At 43.8% G+C, this 18,700-nt stretch overlaps 2 protein-coding genes across 6 annotated transcripts in view; one reads left to right on the forward strand and one right to left on the reverse strand.

Annotated features, from left to right (window-relative positions):
- plcg1 (phospholipase C, gamma 1) overlaps window positions 1-1,044 on the forward strand; it is a 61,761-nt gene extending 60,717 nt beyond the window's left edge. For all 3 annotated transcript variants that reach the window (XM_058409979.1, XM_058409978.1, XM_058409977.1), the window contains one exon: window positions 124-1,044. In XM_058409979.1, coding sequence (XP_058265962.1) covers window positions 124-166 — 43 coding nt within the window. In that variant the 3' untranslated portion in view covers window positions 167-1,044. The remainder of the gene's footprint in view (window positions 1-123) is intronic.
- A 1,722-nt stretch (window positions 1,045-2,766) lies between these two features.
- On the reverse strand, window positions 2,767-16,653 carry zhx3b (zinc fingers and homeoboxes 3b). 3 transcript variants are annotated; one of them, XM_058409980.1, is made up of 3 exons: window positions 16,357-16,653; window positions 4,872-8,412; window positions 2,767-3,398 (listed from the first exon to the last, which is right to left on the reverse strand). In XM_058409980.1, the coding sequence occupies exons 2-3, from the start codon at window positions 8,242-8,244 to the stop codon at window positions 3,385-3,387; spliced, it is 3,387 nt and encodes a 1,128-aa protein (XP_058265963.1). In that variant the 5' UTR covers window positions 8,245-8,412; window positions 16,357-16,653; the 3' UTR covers window positions 2,767-3,384. The 3 variants fall into 3 exon arrangements, with proteins under 3 accessions (XP_058265963.1, XP_058265966.1, XP_058265964.1); XM_058409983.1 differs by lacking the exon at window positions 16,357-16,653 and adding an exon at window positions 14,394-14,611; XM_058409981.1 differs by lacking the exon at window positions 16,357-16,653 and adding an exon at window positions 11,462-11,863.
- Between the last annotated feature and the right edge of the window lie 2,047 nt (window positions 16,654-18,700).

Genomic DNA, 18,700 nt, shown 5'->3' on the forward strand with positions numbered 1-18,700 from the left:
AGACGGATACAGAGAGTGACGGGACGTTAGAGAAGTGTAGCTTTAAACAGATAAATAATATCGTAACAGTAGTAACGATGATGATGATGATGATGATGCTGATGATGCTTCTCTTTCCTACAGATTGATGCGAAGAGCCAGAGTCGGTGGAGACAATCGTGTGTAGCCTCTCCACCCTACACACACACACACACACACACACACACACACACACACACACAGCCACCCAGGGTCCAGCTCAAGTGCTGATGATGTCATGGACTGCTGTGAAACCTGTTTCTATGGAAACGTTGTCGCCAGCGCTTTTGGCCTACATTTCAGGCAGAACTCCCACCCTTCTTTCTCTCTCTCTCTCTCTCTCTCTCTCTCTCTGTCTTTCTCTGTCTGTCTCACTCTGTCTGTCTCTCTCTCCCTCTATCCGGAGACCGTGTGAGAGGAAGACGCACGGTGGGAGGGACGCATCGGGGTCATGCGGCGTAACGAGACACCGACTGAGCGACGTGTGCATGCGCGGGATGTTCAGTAGCATGAAAGACTGAAGAAACGTCAACACCTGGGACGGGATCGTGATTAAAAACTACTTTCATTTATTTTATTTTTTTTCCCTTTTCGTTTTTCTCTCTCTCTCTCTGGCATATAGAAATATCTAGGTCTATATATATAAATATATAAATATATTCTATTTATTCCGGCTCTGCTGTGTACCGGAGAACAGCTGCAGCTGATCTGCTCTCAAAGAGCTTCTCTCCCCATGTTTGTATTATTTAAACGCAAATTTTTAACTTCCATAATGTGATTTATTTTCTTCTTCTTCTTTTTTTCTTAATTCATGTACGTGTCTAACACAAGGGCTTGGCTTTTTTCTTTTCCTCCTTCATGTTCTCTTCCTCCTGCAGAATGAAGCGTCCACGTTTCCCCCAGCACACCATCGTCGTGATGTTTTTCTTTCTTCCTTTCTCTTTTTTTCCTCCAGTCGAGCGGAAATCCAGGCAGCCGTAAAACAGAGTGCTCAGGAAGAAGAAGAAGAAGAAGAAGAAGAAGAAGCCCCGGCCTGTTTTTCTTGGATTCTGGCAGGCTTCAGAAAAACAGGACCAGGCAGAGGCTTTTGAATTCTCACTTTTCTCTTCTCATCAGCTCATGTCATCTTCCTTGTTTGTGATGTTAACGTTTTTTTTTGGATCATCTTTTTTGTTTTTTGTTTGTTTGGGTTTTTTTTTTAAACCGAGAAAGCGGGACCAGGACACTTAGAAAAGAAAAGGAAGCGGAGTCGGGTTTTAGGTTGAAGAAATCTGCTCACTGTTTACTTTTAAAACCTTTTTGTTTTTTTGATCATCTCAGCTTGCTTGCTGGATTTTTTTTTGTTTGTTTATTTGTTTGTCTTTATTTTTATAATGCTTTTTTTTTCTCCCCTTCCATTTACTGCCTTCACACGAGTCCGTTCCAATTCCGTCAGAATTCCGAAATCCATCAGAAGCGTTCAGGATGCACTGATCCCATCCTAAAAATCTTGGAATAATGCTAAACTTCACAAATGGCAGCGTTAGATCTTAACTTCATTCTGATCATAAACTCTAAACAGTAAAGATGTAGATCTTTCTGGCCCTGAAAACCAAGAAATTAGCCTCACCCCCTTTTTTCTTTTTCCATTTTCCCAACCGATGTATTCGAGGTATTCCTAGTGTCTTTTGAAAGGATGAAAGTTTTACTCAGTGCATCATTTCAAGTTTGATTTGAATCACAGACACTAGAGGGCTGTAATAATCATAATAATAAATAATAGAAAATCACAAACCGCTCCTTTAATATCCACATCTGTGATTTATTGCTAAAAAATCTGCTGTTAAAATGTAAAGATGGACTCAGTGCATCCTTAAAGGTTCTGTTCAGGACCTAGTGCAAAATACGCTGATTGCTGCATTTTTCGTGAGCCCTCCTTATTTTTTTTTTTTATTTTTTTTAGACTGTGGAGCGTCTGTGAGCTGTTCTTTACCGTTAATTCAACACCACACAATTCTGCTAGGAATGCTGGGATATGTTTAGATCTCCATTCATTAGAAAAGGTCAAGAAGCAGGCAGGGGGCGGGGCTGTGGTTATGTACACGTGTTTGTTTCACAGCGGTCAGGAAACAGGAAGTGCCTCAAACATTGTACAACTTCTCATTTGTTTCCATCCCTGGTGGCGTCGAGTTCCGAGCTGATGATGGTCCCGGACTCCTGCTGGATTCCTTCTCACCCAGCTCAATTAACTAAATCCTCCATTCCAGATGAAACAGGAACCAGAAACGTGCGCGTCCTGCCTGCCTGAGCGTTTATTCCCACACGAGTTGGAGGGAGAAAGCTTGTTGAAGTCGCCACCGCCATGTCCGTTCTTTTTTTTCTTTTTATTGTTGGATAAAACTTGCCCTGTATAAACCTCCTGCTTCTCTCTCTCTCTCTTTTCCCTGGCGTCTGCTTGGACGTGCATCCGTGTGCGTCGTGCGAGAGAGCGTGTACATATATATACATATTTATACATTAATGACAGATGGAACATGTATGCTTCATTTCAGACATTTTGTTACGATGCTCTTATTTACAAATGGAAGCCTTTTTTCTGTAATGTGCCTATGCTATATTGAGAAGGGGGAAAAGGGGGCGGGGTCGACATTTTAATTTTGCCTTTCATATGGAACATATTCAAGCCTGATTAAAATAATTAAATAAAAGTATTCAACAACAATGCTTTTTGTGCTTAATATCATTTAAAAAAAAAATACAATACATCCAGAGTTTTTAAATGTATTTATTCTGCAAATATCTGTAAAAATTATACAACAATCCTAAAGAGTATTCATAACGCTGAAACACTTTAAACAAACAGACATGATTTTCTTTTTTTTTGAATTACTGCGGTCAGGAAAAACGTACACAAAGGCAATGTGATGCTCGAACTACGGAATACGGGATAGACGACTCCTAGGCCTTCTTTTTTCTTTCATCTTTTTAAAAGAGCTGACGGAGAGCTGTGCAGTACGAGTCTTTATCCTGTACCTCCAACCTACATGATTCCTGGACGATTTCAGCGCAACGTTACCGAACATCTACACGGTTTCATCATGTACGTGTCTCGCCATCTAACTGTCCGTCCGTCCTCCTTGGAGCTGAAATGTTCCTCTGGCCCTTAAAAATGGGTCGTAATAATAAAAAGAAAGTTTTCTGACATTTTTTGTGTTGGGTTTAAAAAAAAAAAAAAGACGACGACACAACAGAAGGATGTCGAGTGCTGGATTCTTCACAAATCTCCAGTAAAAGGCCTCCTGTGGTGGACATCCTACAGCGAGACATGTCTGTCACTCTCTCGCACACACACACACACTCACTCCTGGTCCCATACACACCGTCGAATCAGTCGTCACACTCTGAAAAACAATCACACGAGACGTGTATTAGTGAATGAGGAACATTATTAATACTGACATGACAATGTATAGTTTTGCTCACAAACTGCCAGCAGCTGCAATATATACACTATATTTCCAAAAGTATTGGGACACGCCTCCAGATCATCGCGTTCAGGGGTTGGGCTCGGCCCCTTAGTTCCAGTGAAGGGAACTCAATGCTTCAGCTTCATACCAAGACATTTTGGACAATTTCATGCTCTTTGTGGGAACAGTTTGGGGATGACCCCTTCCTGTTCCAACATGACTGCACACCAGTGACCAAAGCAAGGTCCATAAAGACATGGATGATCGAGTTTAATCACTAATTCTAATTCATCCCAAAGGTGTTCTGTGGGGTTGAGGTCAGGACTTTGTGCAGGCCAGTCAAGTTCCTCCACACCAAACTCACTCATCCATGTCTTTATGGACCTTGCTTTGGTCACTGGTGTGCAGTCATGTTGGAACAGGAAGGGGTCATCCCCAAACTGTTCCCACAAAGAGCATGAAATTGTCCAAAATGTCTTGGTATGAAGCTGAAGCATTAAGAGTTCCTTTCACTGGAACTAAGGGGCGGAGCCCAACCCCTGAAAAACAACACCTGAACTCAATGATCTGGAGGGGTGTCCCAATACTTTGGGCAATATCGTGTATGTATATCATTTATAAAACATTTTATACATTTATTGTTTTGTTTTTTTAATCTATTAAAAAAGCTGAGGCTTGTTGTTCTAATTGAACAGGAATGCTATTGTATTTATTAAATAAAACGTTGTGGAATAAATGAATTAAATGCCAGTAATCTATCTGAAAGTAAACGAACCAAGTGAATTGGTTCATCTTTTTAAATTTTTAATAGATTTTTAAAGGATTTTAATAATAATCCAGTAATTTTTAACTCCACTGCAACCAAGTTTGTAACTAATTAGTTGCAAAATAATTATATATATATATTTTATATATAAGCTGCGAATACTTTGAAATATTGTACAAATTCTAATTCTGTTTTAAGTACACAGAAAATGTGTCTAATACATTATTTAAACAAAAACAAAAAACAACCTGAAGCCTGAACTCAAAAATCAGCGCAGGGAACAGCACTGGATACTCCGAGTCCACTCGTTACTTTAGAACCAACAGCTCACTTAATCAAGCTGGATGCTCAGGAAAATTCCATAAAAGTCAGAAGGTGGTTTGTTTCCTACTCGTGCTTGTGTGTGTGTGTAGATGTGAAGGCTAACTAACGTAAACTTCGACTTGATTAACTTCAAATCGTATAATTAGCACAGATTACTACATTTGCATCTAGAACATACTGTTGATGTTCAATTATTTATCCAGAGCAACTTGGAGAAGAGCACCTTCAAGAACATTTTGTAAAGTTGTAAAGATCTAGATTATTGACAGTTCTTGTTGAACTTGCCTGAAGTTAGGTTCATTTTATGCCCTGCTCACCTGGCTCATTGTTGGTAGCTACGTCTTCTCCAGTTGTCTTCTTTGTGGTCTGATCTTTACTGAGGTCCGTCACCATCAGCTCCATGGGTTCCTCTCTCATGTCTCCTTCATCCTGTTGAAGAGATTTTAAGGCAGGTTTGCCTTTGGTTGTGCAGGGTGAAGGTTCCACATCCTCAGACTTCCTGTCCTCTGACAGTGGGTGTGCTTTTGTTTGTTTTGCGAACCATTTCCTGACCAGTTCCTCGCTCAACCCACTGGACTTGGCCAGCTCCTCCAGCTGGTTCTCTACCAGATTTCCATAGGCATTTAAATGGTCCTGAAGGACAGTAACATTGCCTTTCTGGAGGTCCTCCTCTTCAACAATCGACTGATAGCTCTCGAGCCACTTGAGCTGGCCGTTCTTTAGGACGTAGCGACAGTCCCCGAACCAGCGCACCACCTCTGGGCGTGGCAGTCCAGTTTTGGTGATTAGCTCATTATACTGAGGGCTGCTGGGCCAGTGGGTGCGAGCAAAGGCTTGTTTAAGTAGGTGGAGCTGCTCTGGTGTCTTCTTTCCTCGATTTGGTGTTTGGGATGGTGGTGGTGGTGGTGGTGGTGGAGGCGTGGATGTTTGAGAGACAGGAGAAGGCACTTTAGTTGTCTCTGGTTGTGGACTTCCTTCCATTTCACCTTTTCCATTGGCTTCGGTAACTTTTAGCATTTTCAGATTGATCTTTATCGGGTTAACCTTTGGTGCAGTTCCAGACGCATCATCCTTGACCTGCTGGTTCATTTCCGATGATTCATCCTCGTCTTGTTTTTCTTCTGCTGTCTCATTTTTATCCTTTTCACCCACTCCTTCTTCCTCATCCTCCTCTTCCTCCCTTTCTGCACGTTCTAACTCCTCCTTCTTCTTTTCAGCTGCCACTCTCCTCCGCCGTTCGGCAAACCAGCCATGGATCTCGCGTCGAGTCATCTTGGTTTCTGCCCGTAACCTGTCCACCTCTTCCTCGGATGGATCGGAATCCTGGGCAAAGCTCGCCTCTAGGGCACGGACCTGGTGAGGCTCCCTTTCTTTGTACCGTATTGCTGTGAAGTCTGGGGACGGGGGTCGAGGGTGACGTCGGGTAGGTGTCGGTGGCGTTGTCTGCTGTTGCCGTGAAGGACTCAGAGGTATCTGTTGAGGAGTTCTAGGCCTTTCCGCTGATGCAGCACTGTCTGCATTGTCGCCAGAGGCACTGGAGGCAGAGGAACTAGTGGCTGTTGCAGTTTGGCCACCAGTGCTTGATCTTGAGCCCTTGTGATTGCGAAAGTGGTAGCGACGATCACTGAACCACTTCCGTACCTCACGAACCGTCAGACCAGTCAGACTTATGAGCCTGTCCACCTCCTCTTGACTGGGGAACTGGCTGATGAGGAAGCTCTCCTTTAAGGCAGACAGCTGTTCCTGGGACTTTTTGCCTTTATAAAAGCTGGGATCCAGGAAGCTAGCAGAAGGGAGAGTGCGAGAGTTAGCAGATGCTGGTGATGGGGATTCTGGCTTACTCAGGGTGCTGTCACTGGTGATAGTGGGAGTGGGACTGGAGCTGGCTGCATCGCTGGGACTATTGCTTCGGCTGCTCTTGCTTTCGTTAGTGTTTCCTTTATTATCAGTGCTGTCTTTAATGTCAGCGCTACTTTTTGTCATAGTATTCTTGACATTAGTGCTGTTTTTGTTCTCGTTAACCATTTTGCTATTGTTGTTGCTAGGTGTACTGCTTCTGCCATTAGTGCTAGATGTGCTGACCTTACTGTTGCTGCTGTTGCTTTTCATTTTACCATTGCTGCTGACACCCATGCTAATCACGCTGGTGTGATTATTTGCACTACTGCTGTTTGTGCTAATACTACTAATAATACTGCTTGTGCTGCTGCTGCTTGTACCACTGCCTCCAGTGCTGCTGCTACTACTGATGGTGGTGTTGCCACTATTGCTGCTTCCAACACTGCCCACCACCATGTTTAGCCCCTTATCAGCCACCAGGGCGGCAGCAGGCTTTGCCTGCATCATGGGCTTGGCAGCAGCCTGGGGCTTGGGTGTTACAGCCAGGGCAACAGGGGCACTGCTGACCTGTATCCCATTAGAGATCATGGGCTGTGTAACAATCACGCCTCCTTGGCCAACCAGGCTGCCTTGTAAAATGTGAGGGATGCTGGAAGCACCCAGGGAGGCCGGTAGGACTGTAATGGTTTGCTGAGAGGTGCTATGCTGAGCCTGGCGCTGCTGCTGACCAGCAGGGGGCGCTGTCTGTATGATAGTATTGAACATCTTTCGGCGGGCATCCTCTATCTCCTCTGGTGACCAGCTAATTCCTTGCTTAAGCCTCTGTGCTGTGAACCAAATTTTGATCTGCTCCTCTGGATACTTGGTAACTACGGTGAGATAGCACAACTCCGCCTTGGTTGGGTACGGAAACTTGCTGAAGGACGTTTTCAGGAAGCTGCTGTTGTCCATGGATGCATTGTAGGTAGGAATGCTGCTCAGAGGAATCATCACCTTTGGTAGGTTTTTGGAGCTCGAGGAGGAAGAATTTGAAGAGGATGAAGGAGTGGAAAGAGAAGCCGAAGATGACTGCTGGTTGACACTTCTGTTCTGTACTACAGACACCACTTGGGTGATGGCCGTCTTAAGTATAGGAAGAGCTCCGGAGCCGTTGACTATCTGTATTGCTGATGGCAAAGTGACTTTGCTGGCCGCCCCGTTGTGTACGATCGTAGGAACATGGGTGACCGAAATGGCCGGAGAATCGGCCGTCTCAACTTGCTTTACCGTTGCGGCTTCATCTCCGGCAGGATGAGATACCACAATCCTCTTAGGCTCCGATTTCCCCTTAAGCATTTTCATAATAGGCGTCTTTGTGATAGAGATCTCCGATTCCTTGAAGCTAGTGCTTTCACCAGGCCCAGCGATCACGCTCTGCTCCACGGTGATCTTCCTATCTTTTCTCTTCAACTGTAATGTAGTGGTGACAGTACTTGGGTGCACACGGGCATTGTGCAAGGCAAGACCTTCGAATTTTGCTGCACTCACTCCACAGTCCACACAGAGGAAGCAAGGGTCGGTGCGGAACTCCGGGTGGCCACTGTAGACGTGGTCAAGGAAGAGGTTCAGGTCATGGGTTTCAAAATTACACAGTCTGCAGGTGTAAGTGCCATTATCTTTTTGAGCAATACTTGCATCCTGCCCTGACGATTCACACACACTATGGAAGGCTTTTTCACTTGTCTCTACCTTTTGGGAGAAACCACTTTCCTTGGCCAAGGGAGAAAGCCTACCCTGCTCAAGATCGTCCTGTAGATGCATGGCTTTTACAGGAATCATGCAGGGAATCGTGGACTTCCTCTTACTAGCCATGGTTCTCGATATGGTAGTGCCACCAAAATGCCCCTATACGATTAAAAGTCCACTTTTATAAACTGTCCATGGACAGAAGGCTGGTGTAGAACATGTCCGTCAGCCCACAGCGAGTACTCCTCTTTAATGGGCGTGTTGGGATCGTATTTAAGGCATCACAAAACTGGCCTGTAAAGAGGAAAAAGCAACTATGAGTAAAGATCTCATTGATACGTTTTTCTCATGAAGTGTAATCAGAGGTGTGCAATGAACAAGACTCTTATGCATTTATTCTACAGATCAATCACAATTCAATAAATTCAATATCTCTGATACTTGGCTGTTTTCTTTTCAATTCTAAAGTCAGTGGACATAATTTTTTAAAAACACTACAGAGTAGATACCAAAACCAGGCTGTCTACAAGAACCTCTTGGGAATTTCCAAGGCCATGGCAGAATGAGGATACAATTGGTCATGGCTTCGATGCCAAAGTTAACGTCTGAAGCCAAATTCAAAGTTTGGAAACAAGAGAATCACTTCCTTTCTATAATCCCAGTGATGCTACCGGTAAAACGTTTCTGTTGGAGGAAATATAAAACCCAGGGATCGGATACAGATCAAACTTTACGAACAGTGTGTGTTAAAATATTGTGACAATGCGTCACCATTTCCACGATGTAAACGCAGCCTCGGAGACGACTCTTAAGAGAGATATAAAGGCTATAGATCGCAGTGTCATGCTATTCAGGCTAGAAAGCAGTCGAGGGTTACTTTTACGTCTGCCCGAGTTTCAAAGAACCTTTTTATGGCCTCTTGTTGAGTTTTTCAAGTGCTCGCAACCAGCCGGTTCCCTCCTCCTCCTCCTTCTCATTGTTACCGCTTTCCCAATACAAAACGAGGACCGAAAAAGGGACTGCATCTTGCTAATCACTCCAGCACAAAGCCTGAAAGGACTGTACTTGACTAATTTGAGTTTAAAAATAAAGCTGAAAGGACATTCCAGCAAAGCCCATCGCTTCATTTTTTGTCTCTTTCAGCCAAAGCAATTCAAACGAAGTGTGCTCCTCTTTAATTCAGCCCGAGTTCGTCTATCCTGATTAGCCTTGACACTTACAGTTCTGTTTAGATGTCTGGAGCAAAGCGAGTTACAGAAAGTGAACACAGATGAAGGCGAAATAATTTGTACGCTTTCTGAAAGACTGGAGACTAATATATGAAATGCAAAAAATATAAATATAAAGACGTTAAGAGAACAGTAACTACTTTTACGTGCAAACTAATATTCCATTAATTATCCAACCGAGAGCTAAACTGACTCTCGACACTCTTTAATAATCCGTTAAATAAAGACAACAGGCATATAAACCTTCGCGTTTGTTCACTATTTGAATCCGTGTGTGAGAAAACATGGCTTCTGTTACAGATTTAAAACAATCCTGAGGTAAAATAGGAGTCAAACTGACATTTTGAGGCCGATTCCCGGTAATAATGTCGGCTCAGAATATAAAAATTCTTCTGGTGCTTGAGTGAGGATGCAATAAACGAGGGCAAGACGACAAAAATATTCAAAGATTTAAAAGACGGAATATTCCGAGATGAAACTCTTATTTAACGTCTAAAGCAACACCACAGGTTCGCTGGAAGCTTTTTAGCTAACCCATAATCCGTTATACACATCGTATTTCGCAGAAAGACCTTCGAGAATCGGGATACAGCGCCTCTCATATCGCTAATCTCTTTAACCGAGGCTAAATGATGAAAGACGCTTTTACTTTTCTGATATTGAACCCGCGAGTATCAGCCAGTATCGCTATACATCCAATAACTTCCTCTCAAAACTACTAGGCTTTTACATTTTTATTTTTACCGACACACTGTGCAGTCAAACTATTTTCAAAATAAAAGTCTTTTCCCAATTTAATTCCAATCTTGGCCAGAATCCGACACGTTTTCACCAAAATCCGATCCACCATTTTGTTTTGGTTTTAGTGATACCGGGTATCAGATATTATCCTGAATGTTCATAATCAAAGCTCTTCATTTGTAGCCATTACAATGGAGTCAAACTGTTTACATCTGAATTATGGAATTCTTGATTATAACTGGGATTTGTTGAACATCTAAACGTCCAGTGCTCCATCTGCTCATTTATAACGCCCATCTAATTCATTCACTAACCAGACAGACCAATATAGATAGATATGGAACAGCAATAAATCTATCACAATAAAGATATGATAAGTGCATTTCTAATATTTATAATCATTTAGTGTTGACCAACTGACCCATGTGTAGACCTGAGCATCGGTAGAGCGTTAAAATACTCAATATGTATGAAAAAAGTCTCATTAGCCTGAAGATCAGCCCGAAATGTTAGTCAGGGTCATGCGGCACATCCGCTGCCGCGTCTTTATCCGCTCATAGATACCGGAATGCAAAACACTCGTTTTTCATAAAGACACAAAAGCATGTTAGTGGTTTTTGCATACAGTTAACCGACATCAGGTAAAGCATGTAGACTGAGCAGCTTTTTGAGGTAAAACCCCCCTGAATAAAGTCAAAGCAAAAGCAAAATCTAGCAGGAACACAGTCAGAGCTGATTTTCTCAGAGCTTTGTGTTTTTCAGCGTCATGGAGATCAATGTGATTCTAGATCTAGAAATGAAAACATTCCTGTGTTAATCTTCCGGGAAAAGTGTAAAAAAAAAAAAAAATCGCCGCATGTGTGTTCGTACGAATGAATGAAACGCTCTTCTAAAGGTATATGCCCTGCCCCCGGGGGAGTGTCTTGCTTTACAGTAGCAGGTCATTAGACAAACTTGGTTCGCTAGCATATCGCATCTCGATTGCTAATGGCTAGTTGAGTTTCTGGAGGTAATAAATCAGCATATAGAAATAAATCACTTTGACTCATGGGTAAATTTAATAGCTTGGAGTTACAGATCTGAAATCTGTAAATTCTAACGTACTGCAATGTTATTAAAACTGCCTTTCGTTAACATTAGCTTGCATGTTTTCAGCTTGTTAACAAAACACATACTGAAATCTAGTCACTTTCTTCAATTCAACTCACATTTCCATTTAAATAACAAAGATTCTGGGCCTGAGGATCAGTGTGATGTGGTAAAGTGAACTAAAGTGGCTCTGTTGTTTAACAGCGTTTAAAATCCGGCTCCGATAAAAACGACCCAAACTGAACAAATGCATGTGTGGAATTTAAAATTTGCGCCAAACATACGGTACGAGTTGCGGCTGCGTTCTGCCCGAGAGCATAGCCATCATTCCACGCTGATTTGTTAGCCAGATGCAGGAAGTGTAGATCATCACTGCGTAACTCCTCGTCTGTTCCACTTGTTCGCGTAAAGCTTTAAAGAAACATTATTAGCTCACCGTGAAACTCTCACACGAGACTATTTCACAGTAAGATTCGCTCGACTGTAGTTGACAGACGTGTAGTTGGATATGACAAAATCTTCCTGAAAGCGCAAAGTAACCGGAACTACTTTTCTACGGCGACATTCCGAGACGGATTCAGTACAAGCATCACGTTTACCAAATCAGAACAGATTCTAAATCGAAATCTGACCGGATTCAACATCTGCCCTCAGCCCTTCATTCTAAGCCCATCATCAGCGTTCTTTCTGTTCAAGGAATATGTACGTGATTAATTCCCATCATCAGGACGTCTTACAGCTTCAGTACGGATGCGAGGGCGGCGAAAGACGCTGGAGTATTCCTTTAACGCTGGCTCACGATAACGACACGTGCCATTTTCACCAGAAAGGGATAAAGAAACAGATCTGGGATCACGTGACCACACAGATATTTCGAGGCCTGGAGAAGAAGCTGGCGGTGTATTTTTGTTCTTCGCTCACGGGTTCTTTTGATCCTCTTTCGGTTGGGTTACAATCCCAGCGGCTTAAGAAATGAGCGAAAGGCAGCCCAGGATCCGTTACGACAGAACCGGACGAGCTCTTTTCTTCCTCTCCTCTCTAGAGCCCAGGAGATGGAAATGCCCTCTGGTTTAGGCCTCGCTGCCACTCAGTTCTGCATGACGGGGCACGGCCTCGCCGAGCCTGCAGGGTCACATGACCCACACAAAAGGGGGTTGCAGAGTGGGCAGAGCCTACCGTCGATCACGTGGGTTTGAGCCCTGAGGGAGGAGGAACGAGGGAGTGATGAGAAGTGGGGGGTTGGGCGGATCGGCTCGGGCCGGGGTGAACCGGAGTGTGTGTATGTGTGTGTGTTGGCGGGGGTTGTTAACTGTCACCGGGCAGAGGAAGCGCTGAGGTGTTTCTGTAAGGAATTTTCAGCCCTGATGTCCCCCCAGCCCCTCCCCACCACACCCTCCCACCCCCCTGTTAAACAATCTCACGGTCGTTCTCTCTCTCTCTCTCTCTCTCTCTCGTCTCTGTCATTCCCTCCCTCTTTCTTCTCCCCCCTTTCTCCTCCTCCTCTTCTCTGGCACAGTGCGAAGCCTCTGGAATGTTCCGCCTTGGTCCGTTCAGCCAGCAGCCAACCTGCCTGTTTATCGGCTCAACCGTATATGCTCTCGCAGGTAGGAATATCGAGTGAGGGAAATCGTGGAAATTCCAGATGTGAATCTGCTCAGAAACTCCAGGTCTCCTTTTAAACATGAAACCAACAAGAGAACCGATGAGTGGTTCCCTCAGTACGCGTGGCTCCATCACTGAAAAACACTCATCACTGACCAAAAAATACAACTAAATTAAGAAGATTCAAAAATCACCTGACCATCGCTTTCGTTGGAGTGGACACCGACACGGGAACCGGAACTCTGTAGCCCATGTCTGAGATTAAGCATCCATTTGACTTTTTGTGTAAATCTACTCATTTCTCTACACGCCATCTCATTGCGGACGACATCAAAGAAAAAAATGAACCAATCACATAATGTGTATGTATATATATATTTATATCGTATCACGCCTCCCCTCCCCCACAGACACACTAGCTACAGTACATCTGAGTGAAAACCCGAGTTTCGATTTCTCTACTTATTTCTCGGCGAGGAAAACCATAACGCAAACGAACGTAAGAAATCTTCTTTTGGCTGTAACTATGCCGTCTGTTCCGTGTCCCCAAATAGTCGTGTCTCGTACATCTCCGGAGCGGCGTGCTGACCCAAGCCACGTGACTCTGTCCCCTCGGTAACCCCGCTGATCTATTTTAGAAAGTGTTCATCAGGGATCTACGGTGCAGATGGACAGACAGATAGATTGGGTTTGAGGTGTGTGTGTGTGTGTCCGTTTCACGAAGTGTGTGAAGATGCACCCCCCCTCAAAAAAAAAAGAAAGAAAAAAAAAAGAAGAGAATCCTGACTTGTTCCCTTCCCCCACCTTCACTCTCTCCTCGACAAGTTCGGCCCAGTCTGCAGGGAGACAGGTCGACTACGCCACTGGTGTGTTACTGTCCCTATGGCAACGGGCCACCCTCAACCCCCCAGACTCTCCCTCTCCCATTTCTCTTCGCCACACACACACACACACACACACACACACACACACAATTACGTTCCTGGCTCTGGCTGGCTTGTTTTTTCCTCACGCTCCTGTGAGCGGAGAGTCCAGTCCCTGCTCCTATTTCAGCATGGTGTCCATGTCTCTGAGGTGTGGCCATGGTCGTGTTCGCCTGAGAACTGACTGTCGAAGGACGCCCTGTTTGAGCGCCTCGCGGTTTTTGCGCCGGCCTGAACCGGGTTCACGCGCTTGAGCAAGGACTGTCTTGCCTCATTCTATGGTCATTTCGTGGTTCTGAGGTCAAACTAGGGGAAAAAGTAAAGAAATTTCTTTCATTTACATCACTTTTTTGATGGGGGGGGGGATAATGGCCCGTTTCAGCGAGCGCCAGAAGCCTTTCATTGATGGCTTCATTTGCTTTTCAATGAGCGAACGCAGTGGTGTAAAAGCTCCCAGAAGAGACGTCACACCGGCCGGTTCAAAGGTCCCGATTAACGCCGGATCATGATTTTCAAGCTGCTGCCCAGGCTGAGAATCTGCTCTTCCCAGCGCCTACAGTGTTAAACCTCAGTATTGGAAGAAGGAAAAAAAAAGAAAGAGAGAGAAAGAAGGATGAGAGGAGGGGAAAAATGGCGGCACACCACGCGCTGTGCTGTCCAACCTAAAATGGCTGACATCACAGTCTCTTACCCAGCGAGGCAGTGCAATGCCAGCGCTGGAGCACAGGGGCCCGTCCTGATTTTAGCGCCGCCAAGCCCTACTCGCTTGTTTGTCCACTTTTCCAGGTTCTTGTTTTGGGATTGTTTGTAGCTTTGCACTCATCTACCCTGCACTGTGGAAAGAGAAACGAGTCCAACAAAAACAAAGACTGCACAAAAAAAACCACACACACATACATACACACACACACACACACACAAGTGAAGAAATAAAGAAAAAGTGTCAGATCCGGTCTACAACAAACTCGTTCTGTAATCAGTTTCCCGACAGTAGCGTCATTTTTATAGCGTGTACGGCGTTGTGCAACAGACAAACACACCCAGATTCACCTGACCTGGCTGAGGCTGGAATGACAGAACTATAACGTGAAGAATATCGCTCGGGGAAAAAATGGACGCCGTTTCCCACAGGCAGGATTCGGCGCTTTAACAGTTACATTTTTATCTAAATACATCCGAAACATCGGCGACGCGCGAGAACGCCAATCAGAACTAATATAAAAGATACTGGAAATATACCTAATCACACAATTCTCAAATTTGATTGGTCAGAAGATTCTAGAACAGCCATAGCGCCAATTTACGTTAACGCGTTCGTTTATGTTAACGTTTCCATAGCAGCAGCTGGTTCACTTGAAATAACGGACTCATGGACTTTTGTATTGCTGACACCCGAAATAAACTTATGCAAAAATAACGTGTAGTTGTTGATACGATGAAGGAGAGGTTTACTGTGTAACATACAGGGAAGGAGTCTCCAGTGTCAGAGAGAGGGAGAGAAAGAGAGAGACAAAGAGATGGCGAGAGAGGGAGAGACGGACAGAGAGAGAGACAGAGAAAAAGAGACAGAGCGAGAGAAAGAGAAAGAGTGAGAGGAGGACTGAGTGTGTATAGTGGCTATAGGGTAAGTGAGAACAGGAACTAACTTGCTACATTAAATGTAACTAGAAATAGATTTAAAAAAAAAAAAGAAATGTTCATGTTGAGGAATAAATCAAGGAACTTGTAACAGTTGTATAAAAACACATCAGGCATGCCGATATCAGGTCCAGGTTACATCACACTACTGTGGCATTGATTATTTCAGTGCACCATGCTGGGTTTTCTTCCTGACGTAGCAGCTCTACATCCTGAAGGTGTTTTATACGGTAATGAGCGGAGTCCTGTTCACACACACTGTAATCAGTAAATGGGGTTTTGGTATCAGGTCCAAATTATTTGGTCGTGTGTGTGTGTGTGTGTGTACCGGTGCTCAGCCACGTGATCATCATTTGTCCTACTGTTCATTATAACGCTTTGCATATGAGGGAGGTGAACTCTCCGACTCGTCCCACACCTTAACGTACAGGTTACAACTGACTTCTGAAGAATACGTGTGAACATGTGAGAACTCTGAGCTCCAGTCCCAGCCAGGTGTGTATGTGTGTGTGATGATTATCAATGCGTTATTATTTTATACTCTTCACAACCATCAAATAAGGAGTGAAGCTGAGGAATGGAGTCATTACAGCAAGAAAGATTAGTTTGAACAGTTTTACCATCACTAATGAGCCATGTTTTTACACACACACACACACAGATGAGAGATCACACACTAACTTGTCATGAGGATCAATACTGAGACACATCCTGGGTTAGTTTTACATATGTACGCGGAGAAGTGCGTGTGTGTGTGTGTGTGTGTGTGTGTGTATATACAAAAACAAAACAAAAATCTGGCTTATAACCCCCCATACACACACACACACACACACACACACACACACACACCTCCTGTCGCCATTTTCCACCACACACTCCCTGCACTGAACCACACTACAGCCAAAACCAGCGCATACACAACTCTGCGCCACAACCCCCACACACACACACACACACACACACACACACACACACACACACACGACGACCCAAACACTTAAAGAAGAACTTACCTAGCGCGCGCTCGCTTTCAGATGCAGGCAGGCTTCACACAACAATAAAAACCGTAAAGTTAATAAATAAGGTGGTGCGCGTGTCCCGGAGAGCTGGGAAGGAGTCGCGGGTGGGAGAGCTCTGCGTGACTGGAGATGTTGGAGCGACACTCACACTCACACTCACACTCACATAGACACACTCACACACACAAAAACACCCCCTTTTGCTTTCGCGTTTATTCCAATCGCTGGCGCTTGAAAGAAGGGAAAAGAAACTACGTACGTACGTGCGTGCGTGAGATCGCACATACGTGCGTGCGTACAGACGTATACCAGTCACGTGGTCCTCGCGTCACCGACTCCCCAAAGCCCCCTGATTAGGAGTGAGCTCATGGAAAAGATCGGCAACCAGTGTAGGATCCCGCGCGCGCACACTCACTAGCCTACTATGTAGCACAGGAGAATAGTATGAGTCCAGAAGTGACGTTCGGGTTTCACGTACTAGTTAGTAGGGTAGTATGCGTAAGTGCTCAAACTCAGCATTAGACCGCTTGCTTATTTATTTATTTATTTATTTACAACATTCGACTGCGTTTGTAGTTAGGCTGGGTTGTTAAAATATCTCCTTTAAGCTCTACTTTTATAAGCGTAATACCGTTTTGAATACTATTTAGTGGGGTAGTATACGTAAGTGCTCAAACTCAGCATTAGACAGCTTATTTTTTGCCGGCTTATTTGTTTGTTTGTTTGTTTGTTTGTTTATTGATTTATTTACAACATTCAACTGTGTTTCTAGCACACTGTAAAGTCGAGTTGTTAAAATATCTAGTTTAAACTCTACTTTCATAAGCTTAATACCGTTTTTAATATTGTTTAGTAGGCTAGTATGCATAGCCGTCGAAACTCCATGTTAAACAGACGGTGTGTTTGGTACACTATTTAGTACGCTAGTATGGATATATAAAAATAGCTATTTACATTTTGTTTCGATTTGTTTTGATCAGATTAATGACTGCTTTCATGCTGTTTATTGAAGTAGTACAGGTGGCAGTGGAAACTTAAACAACAAACTTACTCCTTTAAACAAATTAAAGGAGTAAATTGTTTTCGGATACTAGTGTGATATTATATAGAATGACTAGTGCTTATTTATTAAAAGTTATATATTTTAGTTTAATTGTAACAGATTAATTAATGTATTTATAATGTCAGGTAGATTATATTATAGCATGTCATAATAGTAAATATATTGGAGTCTCTCTCCCCTCTATCACGGACATTTACACCACACGCTGCATCCGCAAAGCTAACAGCATTGTGGACGACCCCACACACACACCCCTCACACACCCCTCACACACACTTTTCACCCTCCTGCCGTCTGGAAAGAGTTACCGTACCGAAGCAATCAGACTGTGTAACAGTTTCTTTCCTCAAGCCATCAGGCTCCTCAACACCCAGAACTGATCTGTACCATCTTACACACACACACACACACACACACACACACACACACACACACTTACTTAACTGTGTGAACTGATCTGTTCCAAACCCGGGACTCAACACATACATCTATAACTCCACCAACATTATAGCTGTTTGTATTTGCACACTATTCAGTTGCTGCAGCTATTTTTTCACATTTCATACTGTCACCAACTGCTGCTATACATATATGTTTACAATCATATACTATATTGGCAAAAGTATTGGGACACCCATCCACATCATTGAATTCAGGTGTTGTTTTTTAGGGGTGGGGCTCGGCCCCTTAGTTCCAGTGAAAGGAACTCTTAATGCTTCAGCTTCATACCAAGACATTTTTCATGCTCTTTGTGGGAACAGTTTGGGGATTACCCTTTCCTATTCCAACATGACTATACACAAAGCAAGGTCCATAAAGACATGAATGATCGAGTTTAATCACTAATTCTAATTCATCCCAAAGGTGTCCTATGGGGTTGAGGTCAGGACTCTGCAGGCCAGTCAAGTTCCTCCATATGGTCATCCATGTCTTTATGGACCTTGCTTTGTGCACTGGTGTGCAGTCATGTTGGGACAGGAAGGGGTCATAACCTAATAGTTCCTCATGAGACCTTGGTTGCTGTTGTAGAAAGAACATTATCAACATTTATATTATTTACCAGTGTCACCCAAATGAGGTTCCCTTCTGAGCCTGGTTCCTCTCAAGGTTTCTTCCTCAGATCATTTCATTGAGTTTTTCCTCAATACCATCACCGTAGGCTTCTCATTAGGGATAAAATAGTTGCTTAACTTAAACTTTTTTCTCTTCTCTGTTTCTATACTTCTGTAAAGCTGCATTGAGACAATGTCCATTTTTAAAAGCGCTATACAAATA

The sequence above is a fragment of the Hemibagrus wyckioides genome, linkage group LG15 (genome assembly GCF_019097595.1).
Source record: "Hemibagrus wyckioides isolate EC202008001 linkage group LG15, SWU_Hwy_1.0, whole genome shotgun sequence".
In the NCBI taxonomy this organism is placed as follows: Eukaryota; Metazoa; Chordata; class Actinopteri; order Siluriformes; family Bagridae; genus Hemibagrus; species Hemibagrus wyckioides.